Raw genomic sequence first — 25,231 nt, forward strand, 5'->3', positions numbered from 1 at the left:
TAAGTTAACAACTTGTCCAATTTCCGGCTTATATTTTTGTACTTTTTATATACGTTTAAAATCATACTGTGAAGCAAGTATTATGTATCATCCATTGTTTTTTAATTTTCAAGAAAATAAATTGCATAGTGTGACAAATTTGTCAAAAAGTTTTGAACTACGTGGAGTATGGGTAGTTAGTTTAGAATAAATTATGTAAACTAAAACTACACTCCCACCAGGCTTGGAGCTACTGTAACATTAACTAACCCAGATCATGAAATTGTTAAATAACAGGATCTTATCAGTGCTGAATTTTGTAGTCATGTCTTATATTAGTATATGCTATCATATTATATGCATTCGATCAAATTATCACAGCATAAAAATATTTTTTTATAAGATCAAGCTATATTATTCTTTCACTTGATTTTTTACTTCAATTTAGTCCATGGTTAGTATGTAATCTAAATGTTAATAGATGTTAAATGTATTTGAAGTGATTATAATGATGAGTACTCAACGGCGCAAGATATTTAATAATGAAAGTTAACAATAATTTTTATTAAGTATTATTTTAATAAATATATAAATGTTTTTATTAACAATTAAATAATATACTAATAAAGTATCAAAATTACTTTATTTTGGAAAATTAAAGATCATCTGCAAATTTTAAATTTTATAACATCAAATAATTATAGAATAAAAATTTTATATTCACGAAGCTAATTATGAGATTCTCTTTGACAATATTTTTAGTCTCTCATTTGTGAACTAAATCCGTAGAGTTTATTCTTTTGTATTTTGCGGTGTTATATGAGTCTCAATTATATTAATTATTTCTTGTCAACATTTTCTCAAGTGGTGGTATCTGTATAATTATTTTTTCTATATATTAATTTATATATTGGTTTTTAAGTCAGCATTTATGTTACATCATAATCAATGATAAGAAGGATAAATACCAAATGCACCCAGGGATCCCACATTTGAACCAGTGTACAGAGAAAGTTCAAATTCCCTAAACCGGGTGTACACATAACAATATTGCGAAATAATGTTTATTGGTGTATTTACAAATTTAATTTGTTAATTTCGTATACTTATAAGCTTGTTCAGTTGACAAAACATTAATAAATAATACTTATTTTTTAAAATGATTGCAATAAAATAATCATTGTAAAACATTTAACATATGAGATTAAGTTTTTATTATTTTAGGTCATGTCTCTATGACTGTGAAGTTATTATGGCTGAATGACTGTCATTGTGTGCCTTTGAGCATGAGTACAGTACTGCCTACTCAAACAGCTGTTGCAAAATAACTTTTTTTCTTTTTTTTCACCATAGGTTGCCTCTCTAAGCACTTATTCCTTACGCTAAAAGATTGAAATAAGTTCTAATAAAAAAAATAGGTATTTGAATAGAATCCAACTTTTACATAAATAATAAATATGATAAGAACAACGACAACATTCTTGAGTTTTAAAAAGATTGCGGACTTAATTATATATATATATATATAATATAAATAAAAACAACACAAACCGAGATATAACATGTTTTTAACATTTTTGATATACTGATGAAAAGAATCTAATTAAATCAATATCTCAAAAGTTAAGAATTAATTAAAACAAAAATAAAAACTTATTACCAAGTTTTTAATCAAAATTGAGATGACATGAGTAATTAGATATTTTTTTTTTATAAAGTAATGATTCTTGAAAAAGAATCTTAGTCAACAGGAAAACCACAAATATAAAAGAAAAGAAAATTTCAACGATCCGTAACACAGTGGTTGTTGCATGTATTCTGAAAATCCCATGGATATTGTTGATCCATCAATATTGATTTGGATTTTCAGCAACCCTAGTTCAACTCGGTAATCATGTTCCCTTTGAAACCAAAACACCCTCATCTTCTTATGACATTGCATACCTCTGCATGAAAGAAAAAAAAAAACACTATATTATTTCTGATAGGTTTCAGCCACAGAGGGAATTGTCACACACTTAGTCAACTTTTTTTTTTTTTTTTTTCTGGGACGTGTCTATTTAGATATATTGATATCTCCAATTCCAATATTAGCCGTTGTGGTATAGTGTCTGTGGGTACTATTTAGTGCGTGCCACCTCATTTCGACCTTCAAATCATTCGTCATATTGACTTTAGCAGAAATATTCTCTACAAATTAATAAGCATGTTAAAATTTATCATTCGTTTTATTTTTCTCATGTAGCATGATTAGTTTGTAAAATTGATGGTTTCCATTGTTTGTACATGCTGAGATGATGCTCCGACATGCCTTATAAATGACGTGTTTCATATGTATCGGATACCCGATACTTATACGATATTTGTAGGATACAATATGTTCAATTTGAAAGATATTTTTTATTTTTGGCATGATTTTTATTATTAAAATAAGGAATAAATCTGATTCTATCACTACTTTTTGCATATTAGATATTAGATAGATAGATTGAATTCATTTTTGTGTTAATTGACAGTTTCAAACTTAACATGTATATACATATCGTGTTCCGTGTCCTATGTTTTTTCAATTTAGCCGTATCTCTATATCCGTGTCTGTATCCGTATCCATATCCGAACAATATAGGCTGAGATTGAACTACAATTTTCTGTTCTGATGAAATATTCTTTTGTTGCCCAGAAACAATATGTTGTACCTATTCTCTGTTTTTTTCTATTTAATCTTAAAAAAATTAAAGTAAATAATATTCTTACAATGACACAGCTGGAAAAGAAAAACCAGCATGAAAATTACACATCATGATAATGTATAAGCAAAAGGTTGACAATGTTGAATGAGATTACTTCTTATCAATAACAAAGATTTAGATTGGACAAGATTGTTTATTAATCTATACTGATTGAGTACACAATAGAAGGGTCAATATGAGCCGAGAAAAGCCAAGCAGAGGTAGCTAGTGCAACACACATGTAAAGTGCTAATTTGTGAGTTACTTTTGGCATGTAGAATGAATATTTTTCCTATTCAAAAAAATATTTTTGGTCCATTTTTAACTTACCATTTCAATTATCTTTTAATTATTTTTTTTTTATTTTTTTTAGTAGTGTGATGTGATAATTTGAGGGTGATTGGAATGGTGGGTTAAGAATCAATAAAAAAGAGTGAGTCAAAATATTATTATCCTAAAAAAAATCAATAACCAACAAGCATGTATATAAAAAGTAATGTTGAATTTCTAACTAATGTTTGGACTTGCATTTACAATTTATGTATATCGTTATTTTTATATCAAATTGGAAAATGTGCGAAAGTTTCACATAGTAGCGGTTAAAAATCTAAGTGTAAGTCAAAGTTTTTCATTGAGTAAAAATAAGAAAGTTGAATACTATATAAAGATGAAGGCCCATCATCGTCTTAATATTTTAAGTTGAGAGTAATATCAATTTCTTGTATAAATGTACTCAGATGTGTTGTATCTCCATGATGAAACCCCTTCTAAAATTACCTGATAGTAACCTCATCATTGATGCAGAAAATCATCAAAAGACATGTATAGAGATATTTTTACTTCCTTTAGGTTCACTTTACATGATCTCAAAAAATAGTTAAAATGAAATTAAATACACATAGTAATTGTTTAAAACCAATTTGATGAAAACAAGTTAATTAAGTTCCATAAAACTATAAAGTTAAGAGACAGTGAATAAAGTTGACTTTACCCACATGAAAGTCCACAATCCACATGTATCCTGAGATTACTTTTTTTTTTTTTACTTTAGTTTCAACTTACAAGGCCAATTTTCCCATTCTAACCTCCCTCTCTCTCCCTTCAAAAGAAAAAAGGGTTCATTCATCAATTCTCATTCACTTTCTCATATAAAAAAAGATCCGTATTCTCTCATTTTCTGTCATCTTCAAAGTTCAAACTCTTCCTACAACTTTATGGATCCTAAGCTCAGATTCTCTGTTGTCATCTTCCTTTTGCTCTTTGTTGAACTGTCTCCAGGTAAGCATCTTCTGCACAAACATATATTATATTATATATGCTGTCAGAATAAATCACAACTAATTAATTATTCAACCAAGTATTCATTTTCTGTGAATTTCTTGCAGCTAGAGTAAACAGCTTGAGGATGAGAGTGGATGTGGTAAAATCACCAACCAACAAGGTAAAGTATTCATCACATGCAAACAAATTTTTAAATATCAGATTAACAATTCATTTATTCCTTACAAAGTACGTAATTGTGCTTTACTATTGCTTAATCAATCAATAATCACAAGTTTAACCATCTTTTAATCAGTGCATACACAATGAACACCGATTAGAGAGATAAAAAAAAAAGACTAATACCGAAAATAAGACAGATTTACCGTATATAAATAGATGTAAATATCGTTTTATAAGTTGATTTTGTAGAGTTAAGTTAAACTAAAATGAAATCATTGTATTTGGAAATGTGAGCCTAATTAACATTACTCAAATTATTAATTAAATACCTTTTTATTGTTGAAGGTTTCTTTTGAGATGAAGGGAAGAAGGGTTTTGAAGCTTGACACTGATGACTACAAAGAATATGGTGCTAATCCACGGAATGATCAAGGAAAAACCAAGCCTCACGCTTGAAGTTAACCTCTTATGCTGCATTTTTAATACCATATTATATATATTTGCATGGAATGAATAATTCAAGCCAGTTCACATTTCTGGTTTCTGAAAAGCACAAGAAAATATATATGTAGCAATACATACAATATATATATATATATATATATATATATATATATATATATATATATATATATATATATATATATATATATAGGTATTTATAAAAGTTGACAGCAGAAGATTTCCTTCTTCTATAAGAGTTTTATGTTTCTGTAATGTTAAAAGGAAATGCTGAAATATATTTAAATACCAGAAACTGTTAAAATTTGTATCAAGAAAAATTTATGCTTTTTCTTCATTTCTTGTTTAATTGATCTTTGATGATTGTTGATGAATGGCTTGTTTGGTTTCACAGCTTCATATACATTACTATTAGCAGACATAATCTGTGTTTTTGTGGTGAGATTCTAACTGGTAAGTGGTAATGACGTGTGTTAAAATTGGTTAAATATATTATTTACTTAATACTACTTTGGATACACTCATTTATAAATTAACTCTTATATTAAATATTACAGGACGGATACCATTAAGATTTAATTAGGTTTTTAATCTATAAAATTTAGAATAATTATTTATGTTCATATTCCAAAAATTTAAAAAGAAATTATTCTCTCGAAATTGGAAAAAAGTTATGATTTTAATCTCGAACAATATATTTGAGGAACAAAACAAAGTTTTAAACTCCACAACGTATACTTTATAAACCCTAAATCTTGAAATATATAATTCCTTTAAAACTCATTTCTGTTCTTCAAATTGATTAAATATTTCGGAACTAGTTTTTTTTTTTTTAATTTGAGAGATTCCATAATTCAAAGATTAAAAATATAATTAAATTTAAAATTAATATTATAATTTTTGTCTCCTCTTTTAGATCCAATAACATGATATATAAGAGATACTGAAGTACGTAGAGTGAATGAGAAACTAATAGCTAATTCTAAAGACAATAGAAATATAACATTGAATTGAAAATTCAACAAATGTTGTTTAACATATAGTGAAAGAGAGATAAAAGAGAAACAAAATATATAAAAAATTATATGCAAATGATAATTTTATATGTTTATAAGATTAATTTAGCTTAGGTTAAGTGTATTAAAAAATTTATATAGTATCGAATAGATTTAAGTAGTAATTTATCTTGTACTTGAAAAATGCAATGATGATGAGTATAGAATTGGAGCAAAGATAGGAAGTCAACTTCATAGCTAGTGCAGTGGTTTCAATGATGTGACCCTCAAAGTTCTCTACATCTCAAATTTTATGTTTTCATTATTAATTAATATACTTCATGATATATAAATAAGAAGATTATAAATTTATTAACTTGAGATTTTATATTTAAAATAATGTTCTGATATTTTATATAAATTCGATTCTGATTCATGGGTATGTTTTGGTATTTTTCTTAGAAAAAGCTCAGATGTTATTAAACAAAGAAAAAAAAAAGGATAAACAAGTTATTGAAAAGCTAAATTAAACATAATTTGATTTCATAAAAATGAAGTATATATCCGGAATTTGGTGTAAAAATTCAAACATAAAAATTAAATCATTGAAATAAGAATGTTTGACTTTTGCGTAGAGTTATTGTAAATACTTGTTAATTTGATTAGTGTGTGATTTTCCAGGTCTGACACTAATTAATTGAGATTTAGTTTTACTAATTAAATGTTTTGCAATAACAACACACCTACTTGTATACTTACAGTATGATATAATAATTAATTAATTAATTGACATTTGACAGTTCAACCTATAGAGTTCATCTGCAAGATATTATTAGTTGAGCGATAATTATTGATGTTTTTTTTGGCTTTTAATCTACTGTTGATTACTGTGTGCAGGGATCAAACTCACTAACTAACAAATGGTGGTAACCATAAATAAAGTCAAGGGTAGATGCCACATTTTTTAATTGAAAAATTATAAACTCTTAATATTTGAGATGGTACACAAAATCCAATCTCTAACAACCACAAATAATGTGCACAAAATTAACGACCCTATACTTTACCTTTATTTAGCAGGTAGAGGTAGATTCACCTGTGACAGCATCCATGATAGAAACTAAAATCAAGCTAATAACTTATCATTACTTTAGCTCAGTTGACTTTAGATAATATCTAATTTTTACTGAAAATTAAAAAATCAAAAACATGTTTAATTAATCACAACTTATTTAATAGACTCTTATGTATTTAAAAATCTAAAGATAGTGAAGTAATTCTTATGTATTTAAAAATTTAAAGATCGTGAAGTGTTAAATGAGTTAAATATGTTTAAAGAAGTGAGCCAAAGTTTACAACAAATGACTAATTTCAATAAATGTTTTCGATGAATGTTAAGAGAAAAAATATATTTAATCCGTGATAGGAACATCCAGCTTATCCAATAGAGGATTTTATCTTTAAAAATCTAAAAATTGTGAAGTAATAAATATATCAATTAAATATGTTTATAGTTTTAAAATTTATATGTAAAATTAAAATTCATTTTAAGTTTTCATGTATTAAAAAATATTTCAAATTACATTTAAACATAAACAATTCAAACGCTACTAAAAGATTATTGGACACATGAAAAACAAAATTTAAACATCATTTAATTAAAATAAATGTATTTATTTACTTCAAAAGTTTGAAGATCAATTTTTTTTATCGTTTAAAACATAAACAAACTCTAATTTAAAATCAAAATGTAAGAACTAAAAATATAATTAACATAATATATAATACTAACCTATATATATAGTCTTGTTAACGAAAATCGAATTAAATATCATGATACAAATATTAATAAATTAATATATATATATATATATATATATATTTAAACCTTAGAAAATATTATTAGAATCATGTTAGAATAAATATCCTATCTAAAACAAATTTGCTGCTGGGTAAATAAATAAGACTAAAAAAAGTAAATAAGACAAAATAATTATGAATAAAAAAGTAAATGATAATATTTGATACAGAAAATAAATTATGCAAACCTATATTTTAATAAAAGTTATAAATTTAAAAGAATATTCCATTATAAACAAAACTACTAATAAAGAAATAACACAATTGAATATTTTAATAAAAGAGTTCATCATCTTTCTTTTAATTATCGTATCTATAATTAACTATGAATGCCATATAAATCTTTGTTATTATCTCATTTTTTTTTTGTTTCTTTTTGCTTTCTTCATATATCCTCAATCAAATTATGACTTATCCTTCATTTCTTCATCAGAAGGTAGAGGCAGAAATAAATAGGTGAAATAATAGTTTCACCTACTTCATCATGTAAATTGTCAGAACATATAAGGCACACTGCAAATTCTATTATTGCAGTGCTACTATGGTTGGTTTTTACTTTATGAATACTAAAAATTAGTGAAAACAGCAATTTTACTATTCCCTCATGAAACATATATAATTAATAAATTACGGGAGACGAACCAAATAAATAAGGTAATTTTTATTTTAAATTATAAGCAATTAAATAAAAATAGTTATCAATAAATTTGGATTCATTAATTTTTTTTCCCGAATTATTTTAATAAAAGTTTCATTGAATCCACCCATTAACCATTTTTTTTCACGATTGAATATTTATTTCATCCATAAAATAATATATTTTTTAAAAGTTAAATTATATTTCAAAAAATAATTGTAAGAAAATTTAAAATATATTCTTAAAACTTTATGAAAAACTAAATTTAAGAGATTTAATTATAAAAATTAGTTGCGTTAATTTCAATATTTAAGTATTAGTAGAATAAAACCTAAATGTTTATAAAATTAAATTGGTGAATTTAATTCGTTCCTTATATATTTTCTTCATAAATGAGTTTAGCTTAGATTAACTAAATGAAATGAATTATTTCATCATTTCTAATTTAAATAGACAAAAATAGATGTAGAATAATTTTAACAAGTTTTATGGATACATATCTATTAGTTATATACATAAATAATAGTTACATAAAAAATATATCGTAATATCTGTATTATTATTTTTATTCAAAAAAAGAAGAAGCTCTTTTTCATCTATACAAACCTGAGATCGAAAATTTGATAAATTACATACTTAGTAATCAAGTTTTTTGTAAATTATATTACTCTATATACCCCCTCCAAATGCCATAACTTTCCTTCATAATTGATAAAAAGACAAAGAAAACTTAGCAAAGAAAAAAAGAAAAAAAATATATAAAGAGAAATAAATGAGCTATATTTATTTCGTAAGACTTCAATAACTAATTCAACAAAAACAAAACCAAACATTCATTACAGTTTTTTTAATTTAATTTTTTTTTTATATTTTAGTATATCAAATTATTTAATACTTAAAATAGATAAACAATTAAAAAATTCATGTCCAATTTTATGGTGTATATTCCCACTTTTATTTATTTTGCCTGTTTTTTAATTCCTCGCGGTTGTCTTTTATTACCAAATAAACAATCAAGTTTCGACAATTGGAATGTGTACAGTCATTGCACTTCCTCGAATAATATTTATCAGACCATATTTAGAAAATGAGAAAAATAATAGGAAAAGCAAAAAAAAAAGGAAAAAAACAAATGAAAATTTTCCGTTTGACTAATAAATGAATGCAGAATAATAAAGTTTACGTGGGACCAAATATTAAAACAATCTTCAGAGTAGATTCTAATTTAAAATTTTCTACTTTTTCATTAAAAAGTAATTATAGAACCAAACCTAATTTAAAAATGTAAAACAAAACATAAGCTTAATTTCATAATTTGTCTTATATTATAAAAGAAGATTAGTTTAATTGCGTGATTTGTTTTGGATGCATATATAATTAGAGAAAATATAATTTAAAACGTGGTGAGGTGGCGAGAAATTGATTACTGTGGTTAATAAATATTAATGACTAATAATTAATAATCAGAGATGACGGGCGTTGGGTGAATCTAACGGAGGTGAGTTGTTGAATTACAATAATGACCCCGAGAGAAAGATGGAGAAGAAGAAGAAGAAAGAAAGTAATGAAAGTGAAAAGAATGAAACCTCTATCACAGCTCATACACACACACACACACTTTGAAAAAAACAGAAGATAGAAGAGACATTTGATCTGCACACCCTAAAAACAAACCTTCTTCTCCCAATTCTAGTTGAGAGTGGTGCCCAGTTCTTATCCTTCTCTCAATCAATACAAATTTCTCTTCGCAACACCGAATCACTCAATAATTTTCTCTCTCTCTTTTTCTCGCTGAATCCTGATTCCACCACCATGCCGGGTCTTGTTTCGGTAAAAACCCCACCCGAAGCTCAACCGCTCCGAATATCCGTACCAAACACACCCACGCAGAGATCCGAAACGAACAACGTCAACAGCAAAACGCCTTCTCCACTTCCCAAAAAACCACCCTCGCCGTCACCTTCTCGCTCCTCCAAGAAGAAAACTCCCGAAACCCCTCCCAACCCGGTTCTCTCCGATGCCTCTCTCGACAACCCCGATCTCGGCCCGTTTCTACTTAAACTGGCGCGCGATACCATCGCCTCCGGCGATGGGCCCGCCAAGGCCCTTGACTTCGCCGTGCGGGCCTCCAAGTCCTTCGAGCGTTGCGCCGTCGAGGGCGAGCCCAGCCTCGACCTCGCCATGAGCCTCCACGTGCTTGCTGCTATCTACTGCAGCCTCGCCCGCTTCGAGGAAGCCGTCCCCGTCCTCGAACGCGCCATACAGGTCCCCGACGTTGCGCGTGGAGCTGATCACGCCCTCGCCGCTTTCTCCGGCTATATGCAGCTCGGCGACACCTTCTCCATGCTCGGCCAGGTCGACCGATCCATCTCCTGCTACGACCAGGGCCTCCAGATCCAGATCCAAGCCCTGGGCGAAACGGATCCTCGCGTCGGTGAAACTTGCCGGTACGGTATCGATCTATCGTTGTTTGATGCAAAAACTAGATGCAGGCAATCAGAATTATTGGAGTTTCGCTTCGTTTTTTTTTTTTTCTTAATAATAAAATATTTCGTTAACTGTCTGTACGAATTAATGAGGAGAAACTCTAATCGAAATAGGGAAATATATGGAAAATTGGCCAAATTATAATTCTAATTGAGGATAAAAATAGGAGCATCTATAAAATACGTCTAGGTTTTTTCTTAACTGTAGTTGGATGATTGTGTTTTTTAACGAGGAGTTTTATTTGTGTTTTTGAAGAACAAAGAGAGAAAAGTATGTGTGTAATTAATGAAGTTACGTAGGAAGGTAGAGAGAAAAAATGTGGTGTGCTTAAATTGTTGAATGAATAGAACCACTCTTTTTTGAGTTGGTGTTGTGCGTGGTAGATACTTGGCGGAGGCGAATGTGCAAGCGATGCAGTTCGACAAGGCGGAGGAGCTGTGTAAGAAGACTCTGGAGATTCATCGCGTGCATAGTGAACCGGCTTCACTCGAGGAAGCTGCTGATAGGAGGCTTATGGCACTGATTTGCGAGGCGAAGGGAGACTATGAAGCGGCATTGGAGCATCTTGTGCTTGCTAGCATGGCTATGATTGCAAATGGTCAGGATAATGAGGTGGCGTCGATTGATGTTAGCATTGGGAACATTTACATGTCACTTTGTCGTTTTGATGAGGCGATTTTCTCGTATCAGAAGGCGCTTACTGTGTTTAAATCTGCCAAGGGTGAGAACCACCCTTCCGTTGCTTCTGTTTTTGTACGGCTGGCTGATTTGTACCACCGGACTGGGAAGCTTCGTGAGTCGAAATCGTACTGTGAGAATGCACTCAGGATTTACTCAAAGCCGGTGCCGGGTACCACTGCAGAGGAGATTGCAGGTGGCTTGACAGAGGTTTCAGCGGTTTTTGAATCTGTGGATGAGCCAGAGGAGGCGCTGAAGCTGTTAACCCGGGCCATGAAGTTGTTGGAGGATAAGCCAGGGCAGCAGAGCACTATTGCAGGGATTGAGGCACGGATGGGAGTGATGTATTACATGATTGGTAGGTATGAAGACTCAAGGAACTCATTTGAGAGTGCTGTTGCTAAACTCAGGGCCAGTGGGGAGCGGAAGAGTGCCTTCTTTGGAGTTGTTCTGAACCAGATGGGGTTGGCGTGTGTTCAACTTTTCAAGATAGATGAGGCTGCTGAATTGTTTGAAGAAGCTAGGGGAATTCTTGAACAGGAGTGTGGTCCGTGTCATCAAGATACTCTTGGAGTGTACAGCAATCTTGCAGCTACATATGATGCTATGGGAAGGTAAAATTCTTTTCTCATCACCCTTGATTACTTATTATGACTCATTTAGTAGATATTTTGCTTTGTACCCTGAGTCCATTCATCGTATTTGTTCCCTTATGAAGCAGCTATAAAATCAAAGATGCTACTTAAAGATTAACTGTGACCAACTGGAACCTTAGTATAGTTATCACAGTGGTTATATGTTGGGCTGCTTGATTGAAGCTGTTTTGGCTAAGCTGTGTTTAATTCAACTTTACTATAAATCCTCCACCCACGGATCATTTAAGGGGCCAAAGGGGGCAACATGGCTCCCCAAAAATTTTTTCTCTAAATTTTGAACTAAATATATATATACATTACACTATATTTTGGCTAATTTTCAATCAAGCTTCGCCACTCCCTAACCTTTGCTTCGGGGATGGATCTAAACGCTTTTTAAAATTTTTTGAAAAGCAAGGAGAAATATGTTTGGCTACACCAGAACATTAGCATTGTTATTTCTTCATTCTTTTGGACATCCATTGACCATATAACTTGGCTACCGAATATGTATTTCTGGCTTCAGCCCAGCATGAGTTGCCCATTGGTCTGAAAATTCTTTTGTATGATTCCTAGTTGTATATAGGTCTGAGAGTCTGCTATTTCTTGTTCGGATGTAATGTTATAAAATAATCAAATGCGTATTTATGTTGTACATAGCCGTAGCACTTGTGTATGTTTGAAGTAAGATTGTATTTTCATTGCATGCTTCAGAGTGGGAGATGCGATTGAGATCTTAGAATATGTGCTTAAGTTGAGGGAGGAGAAGCTTGGAATAGCAAATCCTGATTTTGAAGATGAGAAGCGTCGTCTGGCTGAGCTTCTGAAAGAAGCAGGCAAGACACGGGACAGAAAAGCAAAATCTCTGGAAAACCTGATTGATCCTGGTTCAAAGAGGACAAAGAAGGAGGGAACAAAGAGGTGGCCTGGTTTGGGGTTTAGAATTTAACCATATTTTTACTCAAATATAAATATATATTGAATGCACATGCACATTCTGTAACATAGGATATCTTGTATAGGGTTGAATTTGTAATTTGGGAGGGAGCTTCCCTGTTTCTTCATATTTGTTTATGCATTTGTTTCTTTTGGTTAATTGCTTTATCAATTGTGTTGTGATATTTTTAGTTGTACCACCAAATTCCATCCGTTTCCGGAAAATGTTGAAAGCAAATTTTTATTCGAGTGAATAAATTTTGATGCAGTTGTGTTTTATTTATCTTTCAGTCCGAGCTAACAAAATTTTACCTTTTTTGTTTCCCGAATTACGTCAATGTCGGTGCCTGATCTAAGAGTCAGAGGCGTGCGAAATTCTCGTGATTTCTTTCTGGTGATTATGAACTACTTCAACATGTGAAAGACCGCTTAAACGAACCGTGATTCTGATATAGTTTCTTTAGATTCTTGTTGCGCCCATACACTTTTTTCTTTTGCCTCAGATTGCATGTGTCCAACGGTATCAGTTTGCTAAGAAAAGTCAGATTTCAATAAAGTGATCGACGGATAGAGCAATCTGTTTTTCGTTTTTTTTTTTAAATCAACCTCCTTTATCTGTTTATATTTATTTTATTTTTAATTTGTTACTACTTTATCTAGCATGCATCAAACATTTTTTTTTCCTCATTTTCTCCTCTCATAGTAACGAAAAAAGACTCCATGCAGTTCACACATGTGGGGAAGGAAAATAAAAATGAATTTTAGTCATGGATAATTTAGTCTAATCATAATACAAGCTTTTCAAACACAGTTTCTTATAACGTTGAAGCACCAAAATAATTCGAGATAAAAAGTTCAAAACCTTTGTATTTGATGATGAATAATGCATACGAATAACAAGATTAAAAGAAAGTCAATTTCAAATAAAATATCCAGATACTATAAAATTTCCCAAAAATCCTAAATTGCTATAAGATGAAATTCATTGATTTTTCTAAAGATAATTTAATATACACATTTGGACTATATTTTGTAGGTTGATAGAGTAATTTTTTTTAAGGAAATAATATCTTAAATGTAAGATAGAAAAGGTCTTGTGACTAAAAGAATTTATTAAGTGATCTTAAGAAGAGCAGGGAGACAAGTGAGGTGAGATGTGAAGCAATTTTCACAACACTAGATTTTTGCCTGAAAAGGGTTGGCATCATTATTGAGATAAGTGGTTTCCACCACCTTAACTTGTCCATTTTTTTCATATTTCTTTTCTGGCTACATTGCTCTATCAACGGCATTCAATATGTAACTAACATTTTATTGGGCCTCCTCACCCTATTGAAGTGCTTATACTTTTGTATTTGGACACCTCAAAATGCTTCGGGATAGATTATTGAACCAAGGAGTGGTGAACATGTTCGACCACCATGACATTGATTAATTAAAAAATCAATTAATGGAGACACTTATTGTAGTGAGAATATTACTAATTAATTAAGGTTTAATTGTTAATTTAATTCATATATTTAGATTTATGATTCGTTTTGCTTTCTATATGTTTTTTTATATTTAATTGAGTTCCTATTTTGTTGAGATGTAAATATGTTTTTGATTTCTTAACTTTAAATGAAAATTGTAATTTTTGACATTTTGACCCAATTTAGTCATTCAATTTTATAAATGCATAAATTTAGTCATTTAAACCAAATTTTGTTAAGTTTATTTGACGTTTAAAACATTTTTAATGATATCATTTGAGTAATCTACACAATTTACTTACATTTATGTTGATAAATTTTATTTGCTTTATTACAATTTTAGTAAAGACAATTTAGAGTTTATGGATTTTATGGGGATACAAGAGATATAGAGAAGAAACAATGACAAAATAATGATATATACAAAATTTGGGTTTTTGTCCATATATCTCGAGCCCATATTTATTGGAGTTGAGTACTCTATATAATTGGGTTTTGGACTCCTAAATTTTGGGCTAGGTATGTACAACGGCTATGTTTTTCATTTTACAAATACAACAAAGGTAGGATTAAAACGTCAATTAAATTTAAAGAGTTTTTCAGGAAAAAAAATTATGATCTTTTTTTTTTTTGGATTAAAGTGTGAATTAAAGTTAAATATTTTTTAAGGAAAAATAATATTATGATCTTATAATGTTTTTTAGGCCGTCAAATTAAACTGTGGCGACGTATTTTGTGACAATTTTAATGATATGACAGTCATAAATAAAACTCCATATTTCTGATAGGTTAATTTATGTGAATAGATTATAAGAGAAATATTTTTTGTTAATACCAACCTTAAATCCTAATCTTAACAAAATCTAAAACCTTCAATAAAAAGAAAGAAAATAAGTATTTTTACATACGTGATGCTATAAATATTTTTAAATAGTTTTTTTTCTTATTTTCTCATTTGAATATTGGTATAATCATGCCACGTATCTAAATCACATTTCATCTCATCCTAAAATCTATGCTCATGCCTTTATTTTGACTATGATTATCGTTTACTCGAATTGAATACTTATGGGGCCATGCTAATTATTTACTCAGTGCAAAGTCAAAAAAAAAAAGTAAAATTCATTGAAGAATATTCGAAGAGGAAGTCGCTGTACACAAAAAAGGATAATAAAATACGTAAAAGAATGAAATAGAATGGAATAAAATCTGCCATAATTATTTAAGTAATGAAATTATAATTAATCTTGGTAGTGCCTGTAATTTTCGATTTTCTGCTACAAAATAAACGGTTAGATTTTATTCTTATATTCTTATATGCTGTTGTTGTGTTACCACTTCGTTAACTTCTAAAGGATAACGGAAGCTTCAAAATTAAAATAATAGATGCTTCAATGAAAAGTCATTTTGATTTTGTCTACTTTTTTTTTTTTAATCAATAGTTACAAAAGTAATTTTTCTCTTAATTTGTCATGTGCATGCATTAAGCACATAAGATGTTCCTTTTTTAAATATTATTATCAATAATTAGAAAAGTTATCCTCTTACTATTTCACGACCATGGAAAATCGCAATCACCACTTTTTTCTTAATTATATTTTTCTTCGACAATTTCACCTAACGTTATCTCCTCTTTGATTTGTGCCACCAAATCGTTATTGGGTTAATATAATATTTTGTAACTTATTTTTATCTCTAAATTAAAGTAAAAGTCAATATATTCTTGCACCAGTATTCTAGAGACAAATTACTTGTCTCTACATTAAATTAAAGCATATAATCTTAAGAATAATATTTTTTTATTTTTTATTTCTTAATATATATATATATATATATATATATATATATATATATATATATATGTGTGTGTGTGTACGTATTTAACTATATTTTTTAGTCTCTATAAGATGAATGAATTATAACTTGTTTTCTATCGTTCATTTTATATTTTATTCGTATAAAACAAAGAATTGCTATTTATTTATTTGTATTGTTATATACATTATTATTTAAAGTCGTGAATATAATTATTTATGTATCTATATTTTAAAATATCAATTTTATTTTTTAAAATATAATTATTTATTATATTTTAGAAAATATAATTATTTATTATATTTTTATAAATTTTTTTAAAAAATCGTCTATCTTTATTTTTTCTTTGATTATCTATTTATCAATCATTATTTTCTCATCTTTTCTTATATATTTCATTTTATTTTTAATAAATATAATTTTATTTTATATATTAATTTAAAAACATTACAATATCATTATCTATTAATATAATATTATACATATTTCAAAAATACGTAAACATAAGTACAATATTACCTCTATGTGTGCTAATTTAGTATAATATCGATATGGGTCACACATTTTTAAGTGTTATTCATTTGTCTTGAAATGAATAATAAAAACTGAAAATACCGAAAAATTTAGAATGGAGACGATAAAAAAAAACATAATTGGACTAAAATCAAAATTTATATATTTTATAAAAAGAAGAAGCATGATCTCAGATTTTAAATGATGGAAATTATGGAATCAAAGTTAAAACTAATAATATATTTAGTAAGGCTACTAACTTATTTAACAAACTTAAGAATTTGTTTCATAAGAATATCATAGCAACTTATTATTAAGATAGTTTCTACAAACTACTTCAGTTAACTTATAAAACCTATCTTATTATAACTTATTTAATTATTTTTATACTATCATTATTCTTTTACTTATTATAATTTATTTCAATTTCTTAAAGATGCTTAATTACTACACGACTATTGGTATTTGTTAGGTTATTTATATTTTTCAATTAAAAATTAAATTAAAATAATTTAACAATATAAATTTACTTAACTAACATTTCATTACAATGGAATGTAAAAATTTCACAGAATGAGAATTAAAAAAAATACACTGAATACCACAGTAGTTTAAATTCAGAAATAGAAAAACAAAATAAAAATTTAGTTAAACAATATTTATTGTATCAATTTATTTAAATAAAATGTGTGAATACTTGAAAAAATGGTTAAGAAACGATACTACAATATTTTATTATTAAAAAAATATAAATAAAATTTAACTAAAAGGAGTTTTATTTTATAAAAATTTCATCTCTTTTATTATTTTTTTTTTGTCTAATCTTCTTTACATTTCATTTAAGTTTTAACCTCTTTTTCATCTTTTTGAAGATCCAATGCTATTCAGTACTTTTAGTGTTAAAGAAAACAAATTTATCTGTTTAGGTGTGTCATTAAAGTAAGTTCTCTTTTTCTTTTTTCTTAAGTCAATTATTGATTCTGTTGTATGATCTTTTAAGAGGTTTGCACGTGGCTTTAGATGGTTGTAATTGATTTTGTACTCGTTTGTAATTATAATTCAAATTATTAATTTGATTTTTTCTTGTATGGTTAGAGTTACCTGAGAATTTTGGTTTGTGTGGAGTTTGAAGTATTAATTATTTTTTGCTGATTCAATAAATTGCAAAAGTAACTTGTGAAACACATTTTTAAAATAAAAAATAGTTTAACCCTGTTTTTAATTTCGGACATTAATGAGCACTTTGTTCTTACAAAACGTTTTTTTTTCACCGCAGATGCCTAATGACTTATAATATTTATTTAAACAATACTTAAACTGATATTTTTGTAAGTTATTAAAGTATGGAATTTAATCTGAAAATGCGTTAGATAAATTCCAACTAAAACACTAATTAATTTATTTACGAATATACTATTAACGCATTTTTTAGATTTTATAGAAACAATTAACGAATCTCTTTTTGATTTTGGGCATCACAGTGAAAGTGTCTATATACGAGAATAAAAGTTAATGCATGCACTAAATAGTAGAGTTAGGTTTTATTTGTTTGGATTAACAAATAAATGAGATGGGACACCGAATGTGCCTAATACATAGCTTCTGCAATTTCACATCTTTTCCACTAACCTATGTAATCATCCTCTTATTTTCTTCTTTAAAAAAATAAAAATAAAAATACACATCCCTATCAATATTATTAATAAAATATTTTTAAGACATTCATCACTTTTGTTTGTAGCATTCAGCTTTTCAAGTGCATTCCTTATAGCTAGGAGAGATTTCAATTTTTATTTAATTTATACATTTTTTGACAGATCGATTTGATTTATATAGTTCTTTTGATTTTTCAAATGAAAATACTGTTTTAGATTCTTGTTAATATTTGTTGTCATGTATATATATATATATATATATATATATATATATATATATATATATATATATATATATATATAGTTATATATAATATGAAATCTTTTTATTTCAAAATCTATTTTTTATTTACTTTTAAATTAATAACTTAGATTAATTAGTAATAATAAAATATACTTAATTTTTCTATAGGTTTTTGATGTCCTGTTAATAAAATAAAAAAGATTTTATTTTTGAGAAATTTTATTTCAAAATAATAATTACTATTTGTTGGATCTTCTTAAGAAAATTACAGAAGATTCAATATCAATAAATAACTTGTTAGAAATTATGACGTCATCTGTTATATTGTTTATTATAAAAAGAACCTATTATCTAAAATTTTAAAATAATAAATTCATAAACAATTCTCTCATATATTATTCAATTTTTCACCTAAATTTCCAACACTTTGAATCCATTTAGTCGTGTAATTCATAAAAGTATTTTTATCCGATTGATTATGGCTCTTTTGAACACTAAGTCAACTAAAAGAAAGATATGACTCAAATCTTATATACTTAAGAAGATCAACCTTTGGAATATTGTGATCTATATCTATTCAAAGAATTTAGAAAACTATGGATTAGGTTAATATACACTAATACTCGAAGATCTCATACTAGGTCTATAATCTTGTAATATATATATAATTTTAGATGGTAATTTTTTTTTAATTAAATATAAAAAATAATAATTCATATAATAAAAATGAAAGACAATATTAGTGGATATTAAAAATTATTTATTGAGATTGTTGTGAAATTACGAAATCCTTATATCAAGCCCCCTTGTAATATATAGAGATAAGTATAAATTCAATAGAAAATTGTATTTTAGAAAACCTTTGGAATTACGACATATAAGAACCTAAATTTAATCTTTTAAGAATAATTATAGTTTGTATGATTAATTCCATAACTTAATATTTACATTCTCCTCTCTTTCCCAATGTTAATATTTTTTTCAAACTAATGTGAGAATGATTCCCTTATATTTCTCATAATATTGAGAACGCATTAAATGACTATGATATGTACATGATCTAAAGGGAATAATGGTAAAACAACACTCTCCAAGAACACCACTACAAGACAAATTGGTGGACAATAACCAAGGTCCAAAACTTCGTACGTTAAATTTACGGATATGAACCAAGTTAAAAAATTCACACAATTTTGAGAAAAAAAAAAGAAAGAAAAAAAGGAATCAATATGAATGGATAATAGAGTAAGATGAATAGATGTGATTCTGTTTTGTCCTCTTCCATTTTAATTTTTTATATATGAAAGAATTAATGGAGTAAATTTTAGGGTCGAAGACAAGATGGAGCGAAGCATCGATACTTTGGTTAGTGGAGCCTAAGGAATTTCTGTTTGCAGGTGGAATTGTTGCAAAGGAATTTTCTACTTGCAGAGGTGGAATTAGACGTCAGTGTCTCATACTAAATCAACACAAACACAACATCATGCATCAACAACATGCTGCACACACCCCCCTTTTATTTTATAGGCAAAAACACATCGATATCTCTATCAATGCATTTACCTACTGGAACCTATCAAATTCATCAACATCTATAACTTCACTGTGTTAGCATAGGTTCATTTATTTTTTACTCTTAGGATTAGCTTTGTGTGTATATATATCATACATCTTGTAACAATTTATATATACTTTATAATATACGATCCCTTTCTTCCTATATTTCTTTGTTTTGTACATTATGTTATGGTTAAAACTTATCTTAACGAGATTTGTGTTTGTTGGACATATAGTTTCATCCGTTATTGGGTCGTTATAGAATGGGTGTGTATAGAATGTCATGGTTAACCACTCATTAATGTCTAATCTAACTTACGACATGTATATATCTCGGCGTAAGAGATGTGTGTTGGAAGTCTAACATCGATTAGAGATAAAACAATTTCATAATATATAAATCACACCTTACAAACTGTTTTTGTGAGGTTGAGTTAGACGAAAAATTCACTTTCTGTTCACACTCTATAGTGTTACTTTCAGTTTCAGCTACGCAATAACTATCGTTGATTGATTATAAAGGAAGAAATAATTATGTTTAAAATCTGTTTAAGAACGTTGCTTAATTGCCACTCTTAGTTACAAAATTATGAGGTTTGAAAATTAATGACGGAGGTGTGAAAAATTGCAAAAAGAAACAGGTCCTTTCCAAATTATTTCAGATGGGTCTCTCGGTTTCAGAAAGAAGACTTTATATTAGGTATCTTTCTATTTCCGATCGTCTTCTTAACCAATCTTCAAAATTATTCATACTTTTGCCTGTTTAAAGATTGCAATTAAGTTCAAATAGTTGGCAAATTTCATTGTCTAACAATATATTTACCAAATGAGTCTTCAAGGTTGTGAAATTACCAATATATAGTGGTTTATTATTAATTGATATGAATACAATCAATAGAGATACAGAAAGAGACAATTTTTATTAAATATAATTAGTGGGAATACATAGTGTTAAAAAAAGGGGTCTTTTTTCTACATGATCATATATCATCTTACTCTATTTTCAACGGGTCCTAAATCGTCCTATATCATAGTAAATACTCTTGCTTTTTTCTTATCCGTACCACGTTTAAAAGGAATATTTGTTTTTACTTATCCATTTAGAAGTTTAACATAATGTAATAATTATTTGTAATAATTATCTTTTAGTCATATTTCCTGTTCTTAAAAAGGATATTTTTTTCAAAGATTATTTTGAGATGATTTTAATATATTTAAACACTACGAAATTTCTAACGTATTACATATTAAAAAGTTTTGTCTTATATTCAAATCTGAAGTATTTGTCAATAAATCATAGATGCAAATACGTGGGCGGAAAATTTTTATGAGAACAAATATTAACATTTTACTATTTATGACTTTTAGCGTATTGCTATTATATAAAATTACTTGTGAAAATATTAATTAAAAACGTACTCCTATTTATATCTAATAAAGTCAAGTCTACATTTCATTGAATAAAAAAATCTAAAAAGTATTAAATACTTCCAAACGATCGTATTTCATCAGAAGACTAATGAATTTAATAGGTACTTCAGTTACTTTGTTTTTTATTTAATGACATTTTAATATTAATTTATATATATATATATATATTATTTATATTATTTAGATTAGTAAATTACATTAATATTTTTGAAATTTTTGTGAACTTATACAAACATTTTTTTTTTTCATTTATACTTTTACAATACCCGTAGCCATGTAGATGCACGCTAGATGCTTACGCATTTTAAAGAATGGTTAGATATTTGCCATGCTAATATATATAGATGCTTTTTTGTCTCATTAATTGTTTAAAATTCTCCATTTATAATTTTTATTCATTACATGTGCACTAATATTTGTGTATTTTCATTATATAATATTTGGAAACAAAAACCATGTTACAGGATTCATTTAAAGTAAAAAGGCAAAACAGTTACGTTGGTGTTTTGTATTATGATTTTAAGCAAATCACACATACTTGTCTCTCATTCCTGGCTCTATTTAAGGAGCAGAAAACTCACAGGTGTTGCAACATGTCATGCACTTCTTCATCCACATACCCTAATTTCACTGTTATCGTATTCATCGTCTTTCACCGATTCCTCTTCACTCATTTCTTGCAATTTATTCCTCGGAACATGTTTCAGTAACCAAACACCACTTGTACTTTGTTTTCTCCTGCAATTCTCTTCAGCTAATTACTGGAACCATGACAACAGCAGATATTGCTCGAACAGTGGTTGGCATCATAGGTGTCTGCTTCAACTTTAACTACTTTAACTTCCTTTTACATGTTTTTTTTTTTTTTTTTTTTTTTTCATTTCTCTAATGAATTAATCTTTTTTCTTAACTTCAGGAAACATCATTTCTGGTGCCCTGTTTCTCTCCCCAGTGTAAGCTTCATTTTTCTGTCTTACCTTTTTCTTTACCTTTTTATATACAAGAAATGAACTCATGCAAATTACTCCCCTCTCGTTCAACGAAGAGTCATTTACAGCACATAATTTGATGATTTTTTAATGCTGATAAATAAAAAAAAACAAAACTGTATTTTATTAGTCTTTCCAAAACATGCAGTAGCTGCCTGTGAAATATAATTATGGAGTTTTGTTTTTTTTTTTAATACATAATATGTCATTTTTCCATATTGAAGAACCTTTGTGGCCCACGGGTTCTTTTTATATAGTGTTGCTTCTCCTGGGAAGAAAACAATTCTTTGATCTTTAGTAATCTCATAAAGGAAAGAAGAGATCATTTCACGTTAATTAATTTTTATTTTGATCTGAAAAAAAAAAGTATTTATGTTTTTTTTATTCCCTCTCATGGTATAATATTTATGCCAAATTGTCAAATTCTAAAAATAGTTATAGTGCTATTTAATTGCGTAACTTTTTTTTTAATGAAAAATACTACCCTTAATGTATTAAAAATGATATACACAATTTTTTTTTCTATATAATTCACCGTTTCTTATATTAATGTTTTTATAATTAAGGTAGTCCAATTACACCGACGAGAATCGCAATCCCAAGGCTGACCATACTCGCATCACATGATTGAGTATGTAACATGAAAATTGCATACCAGAAAGTAAGACCATAGTCTATACTTTACAAAGATTCCACGTATTTCCTTTCAAGGAAAATCTGTTCCTTTTAGATAATATATTTTTTGATAACGTTTTCATTTCCATTTCTATTATACATTGAAAATTATTTGCAGAGAGAGAAAACTAAAAGATATTTAATAAGTATTTATTCAAAATTATATAAAAAAGAAAAATAAAATATCTTAATTTAAAGAAAAGAAAATTTTGATTAATTATATTACATAGGAACAAAAGTAGGTATTATAGTACAGATGAAAAGCATCAAAAGTTACTTATAATGATCATTATGAACACGAAATAGCGCAATTTTATTGATGAATATCTTCTACAAATTGACTCAGGCCAACTTTTATCGAGATATGGAAGAAGCGATCAGTGGAACAGTTCTCACCGATCCCATACCTAGCTATGGTGGTGAACTGCATGTTTTGGACCCTCTACGGTCTACCCATGGTGCACCCTCACAGCATTCTGGTCGTAACCATTAATGGATCTGGTTCTGTTCTTGCACTCATATTCGTCACACTCTTTTTGATCTATTCCGATGGAAAAAAGAGGCTCAAGGTTTTCCTCTGCCTTTCGTTGGAACTTCTTCTTATTGCCGCTCTCACCTTTTTCACATTAACTCAAGTCCACACCTTCAAGAAACGCTCTGAAATTGTGGGTTCAGTTTGCATTCTCTTCAATATCATGATGTATGCTTCACCCTTATCTGTCATGGTAATTTTCTTTCTATCTCCTTTTTTTTTTCACGCATTAATATATTTCATGCTATGAAGTAATATATTACATGCTATGAAGCTGGAAATGGCGTGTGTACGATGTCTGAAAAATATCGGATACCGACATGTCTACGTATTTGTACGACAAAAGTGTCACTTAATGTTCAGTTTGAAAATTATTTTCTTTTTTGTCTTTCACGTGATTTTGACATGATTTTCACTGGATTAAAAGATTAGATGGTTGATCGTGTTCATTATTGATGCAGAAACTGGTGATCAAGACGAAGAGTGTGGAGTACATGCCCTTTTTCATCTCACTGGCATCTTTTGGGAATGGCGTGGCTTGGACCACTTATTCTCTCATCCGTTTCGACCCATTCATGACCGTACATATAAATTAATTTTAATTATTTACATTATCGTTTTAATTTAAAATGCAATGAATAATAAATTGTTGATTTTCAGATACCAAATGGGTTTGGAACATTGCTTGCGGTGGCTCAGCTGGTTCTGTATGCCACCTATTACAAGTCGACTCAGAGGCAGATAGCAGCAAGAAATGCCACAAAAGAGGTGAATTTGTCACATGTTATGGTGGCTAATAGCAAGCCAAATCACTGATCATCGTTTATTCTTATCATTATTAAGATCTCTTTTGTACACTCTGTTCTCTCCCAATAAGAGGTTTCATCTGATGCAAGTTGGTTCAACATTTCTTGTAGTGGATTGGACTTCCTATAATTCAGAAGATTTTAAATTCTAAATATGTCTTCTTAATTTATTTCTTAGTATTAATTAGTAGCAACTATGAAAATTTTAATCCACCACCCACGAGCCCAGGTGTCGATACAGTATTAAAGTTATTTTTTCATCCTCATGAAATATTTAAGGAAATTATGTTTTTGACAAATTTTATTTTTAATAAATTTGATAAATTTTCTGTAAATATAATTAAAATAAAATTAATTTTTATTTTTTAACCAAAATGAAATAATAAAATAGTATTTTTTTTGCCTAAATAGATAATTTATTAAAGTGTGTAAAAGAAAACTTTGTTAATTTATCATATTCCAATATTTAAACGCTTGGGAAACGAGAATAATATGAACACTTTGTTATGGGTCTTTCAATTTGGAACTGTATATAGATATAATGTCAATAAAAGTGAGCTAAATTATCAATTATAGAAGACAAGAAAAATTATATAAAAAATTACTCTTATTTCTAACTCAAATCTTTTAAGTTAATAAATTTATGAAACTTTTATTTTTTTTATCAATCGGAGGAATTGAATTTACATTTTACTCAAATA

At 28.2% G+C, this 25,231-nt stretch overlaps 2 protein-coding genes and 1 long non-coding RNA gene across 3 annotated transcripts; all 3 read left to right on the forward strand.

Moving 5' to 3' along the window:
- Positions 1-3,794: 3,794 nt before the first annotated feature.
- LOC146887417 (uncharacterized) lies at positions 3,795-4,950 on the forward strand. The gene is made up of 3 exons (XR_014993336.1): positions 3,795-3,986; positions 4,094-4,149; positions 4,497-4,950. It is a non-coding gene; the product is annotated as an uncharacterized LOC146887417 (long non-coding RNA).
- A 4,736-nt stretch (positions 4,951-9,686) lies between these two features.
- KLCR1 (Tetratricopeptide repeat (TPR)-like superfamily protein) lies at positions 9,687-13,120 on the forward strand. The gene is made up of 3 exons (XM_028062994.2): positions 9,687-10,552; positions 10,976-11,884; positions 12,620-13,120. The coding sequence occupies exons 1-3, from the start codon at positions 9,918-9,920 to the stop codon at positions 12,852-12,854; spliced, it is 1,779 nt and encodes a 592-aa protein (XP_027918795.1). The 5' UTR covers positions 9,687-9,917; the 3' UTR covers positions 12,855-13,120.
- An 8,963-nt stretch (positions 13,121-22,083) lies between these two features.
- LOC114177265 (bidirectional sugar transporter SWEET4) lies at positions 22,084-24,683 on the forward strand. The gene is made up of 5 exons (XM_028062538.2): positions 22,084-22,340; positions 22,445-22,481; positions 23,539-23,917; positions 24,186-24,305; positions 24,385-24,683. The coding sequence occupies exons 1-5, from the start codon at positions 22,298-22,300 to the stop codon at positions 24,538-24,540; spliced, it is 735 nt and encodes a 244-aa protein (XP_027918339.1). The 5' UTR covers positions 22,084-22,297; the 3' UTR covers positions 24,541-24,683.
- Positions 24,684-25,231: the final 548 nt, after the last annotated feature.

Source organism: Vigna unguiculata, chromosome 3 (assembly GCF_037176805.1).
Source record: "Vigna unguiculata cultivar grain cowpea cultivar isolate G323 ecotype 2 chromosome 3, ASM3717680v1, whole genome shotgun sequence".
Classification (NCBI taxonomy): domain Eukaryota; kingdom Viridiplantae; phylum Streptophyta; class Magnoliopsida; order Fabales; family Fabaceae; genus Vigna; species Vigna unguiculata.

Coding starts and splice junctions, on each gene's coding strand:
- KLCR1 (XM_028062994.2), top strand. CDS start 9,918: ATGCCGGGTCTTGTTTCGGTAAAAACCCCACCCGAAGCTCAACCGCTC. Junction 10,553..10,975: donor CGCGTCGGTGAAACTTGCCG/GTACGGTATCGA, acceptor TGTGCGTGGTAG/ATACTTGGCGGAGGCGAATG. Junction 11,885..12,619: donor ACATATGATGCTATGGGAAG/GTAAAATTCTTT, acceptor TGCATGCTTCAG/AGTGGGAGATGCGATTGAGA.
- LOC114177265 (XM_028062538.2), top strand. CDS start 22,298: ATGACAACAGCAGATATTGCTCGAACAGTGGTTGGCATCATAG. Junction 22,482..23,538: donor GCCCTGTTTCTCTCCCCAGT/GTAAGCTTCATT, acceptor AAATTGACTCAG/GCCAACTTTTATCGAGATAT. Junction 24,306..24,384: donor GTTTCGACCCATTCATGACC/GTACATATAAAT, acceptor GTTGATTTTCAG/ATACCAAATGGGTTTGGAAC.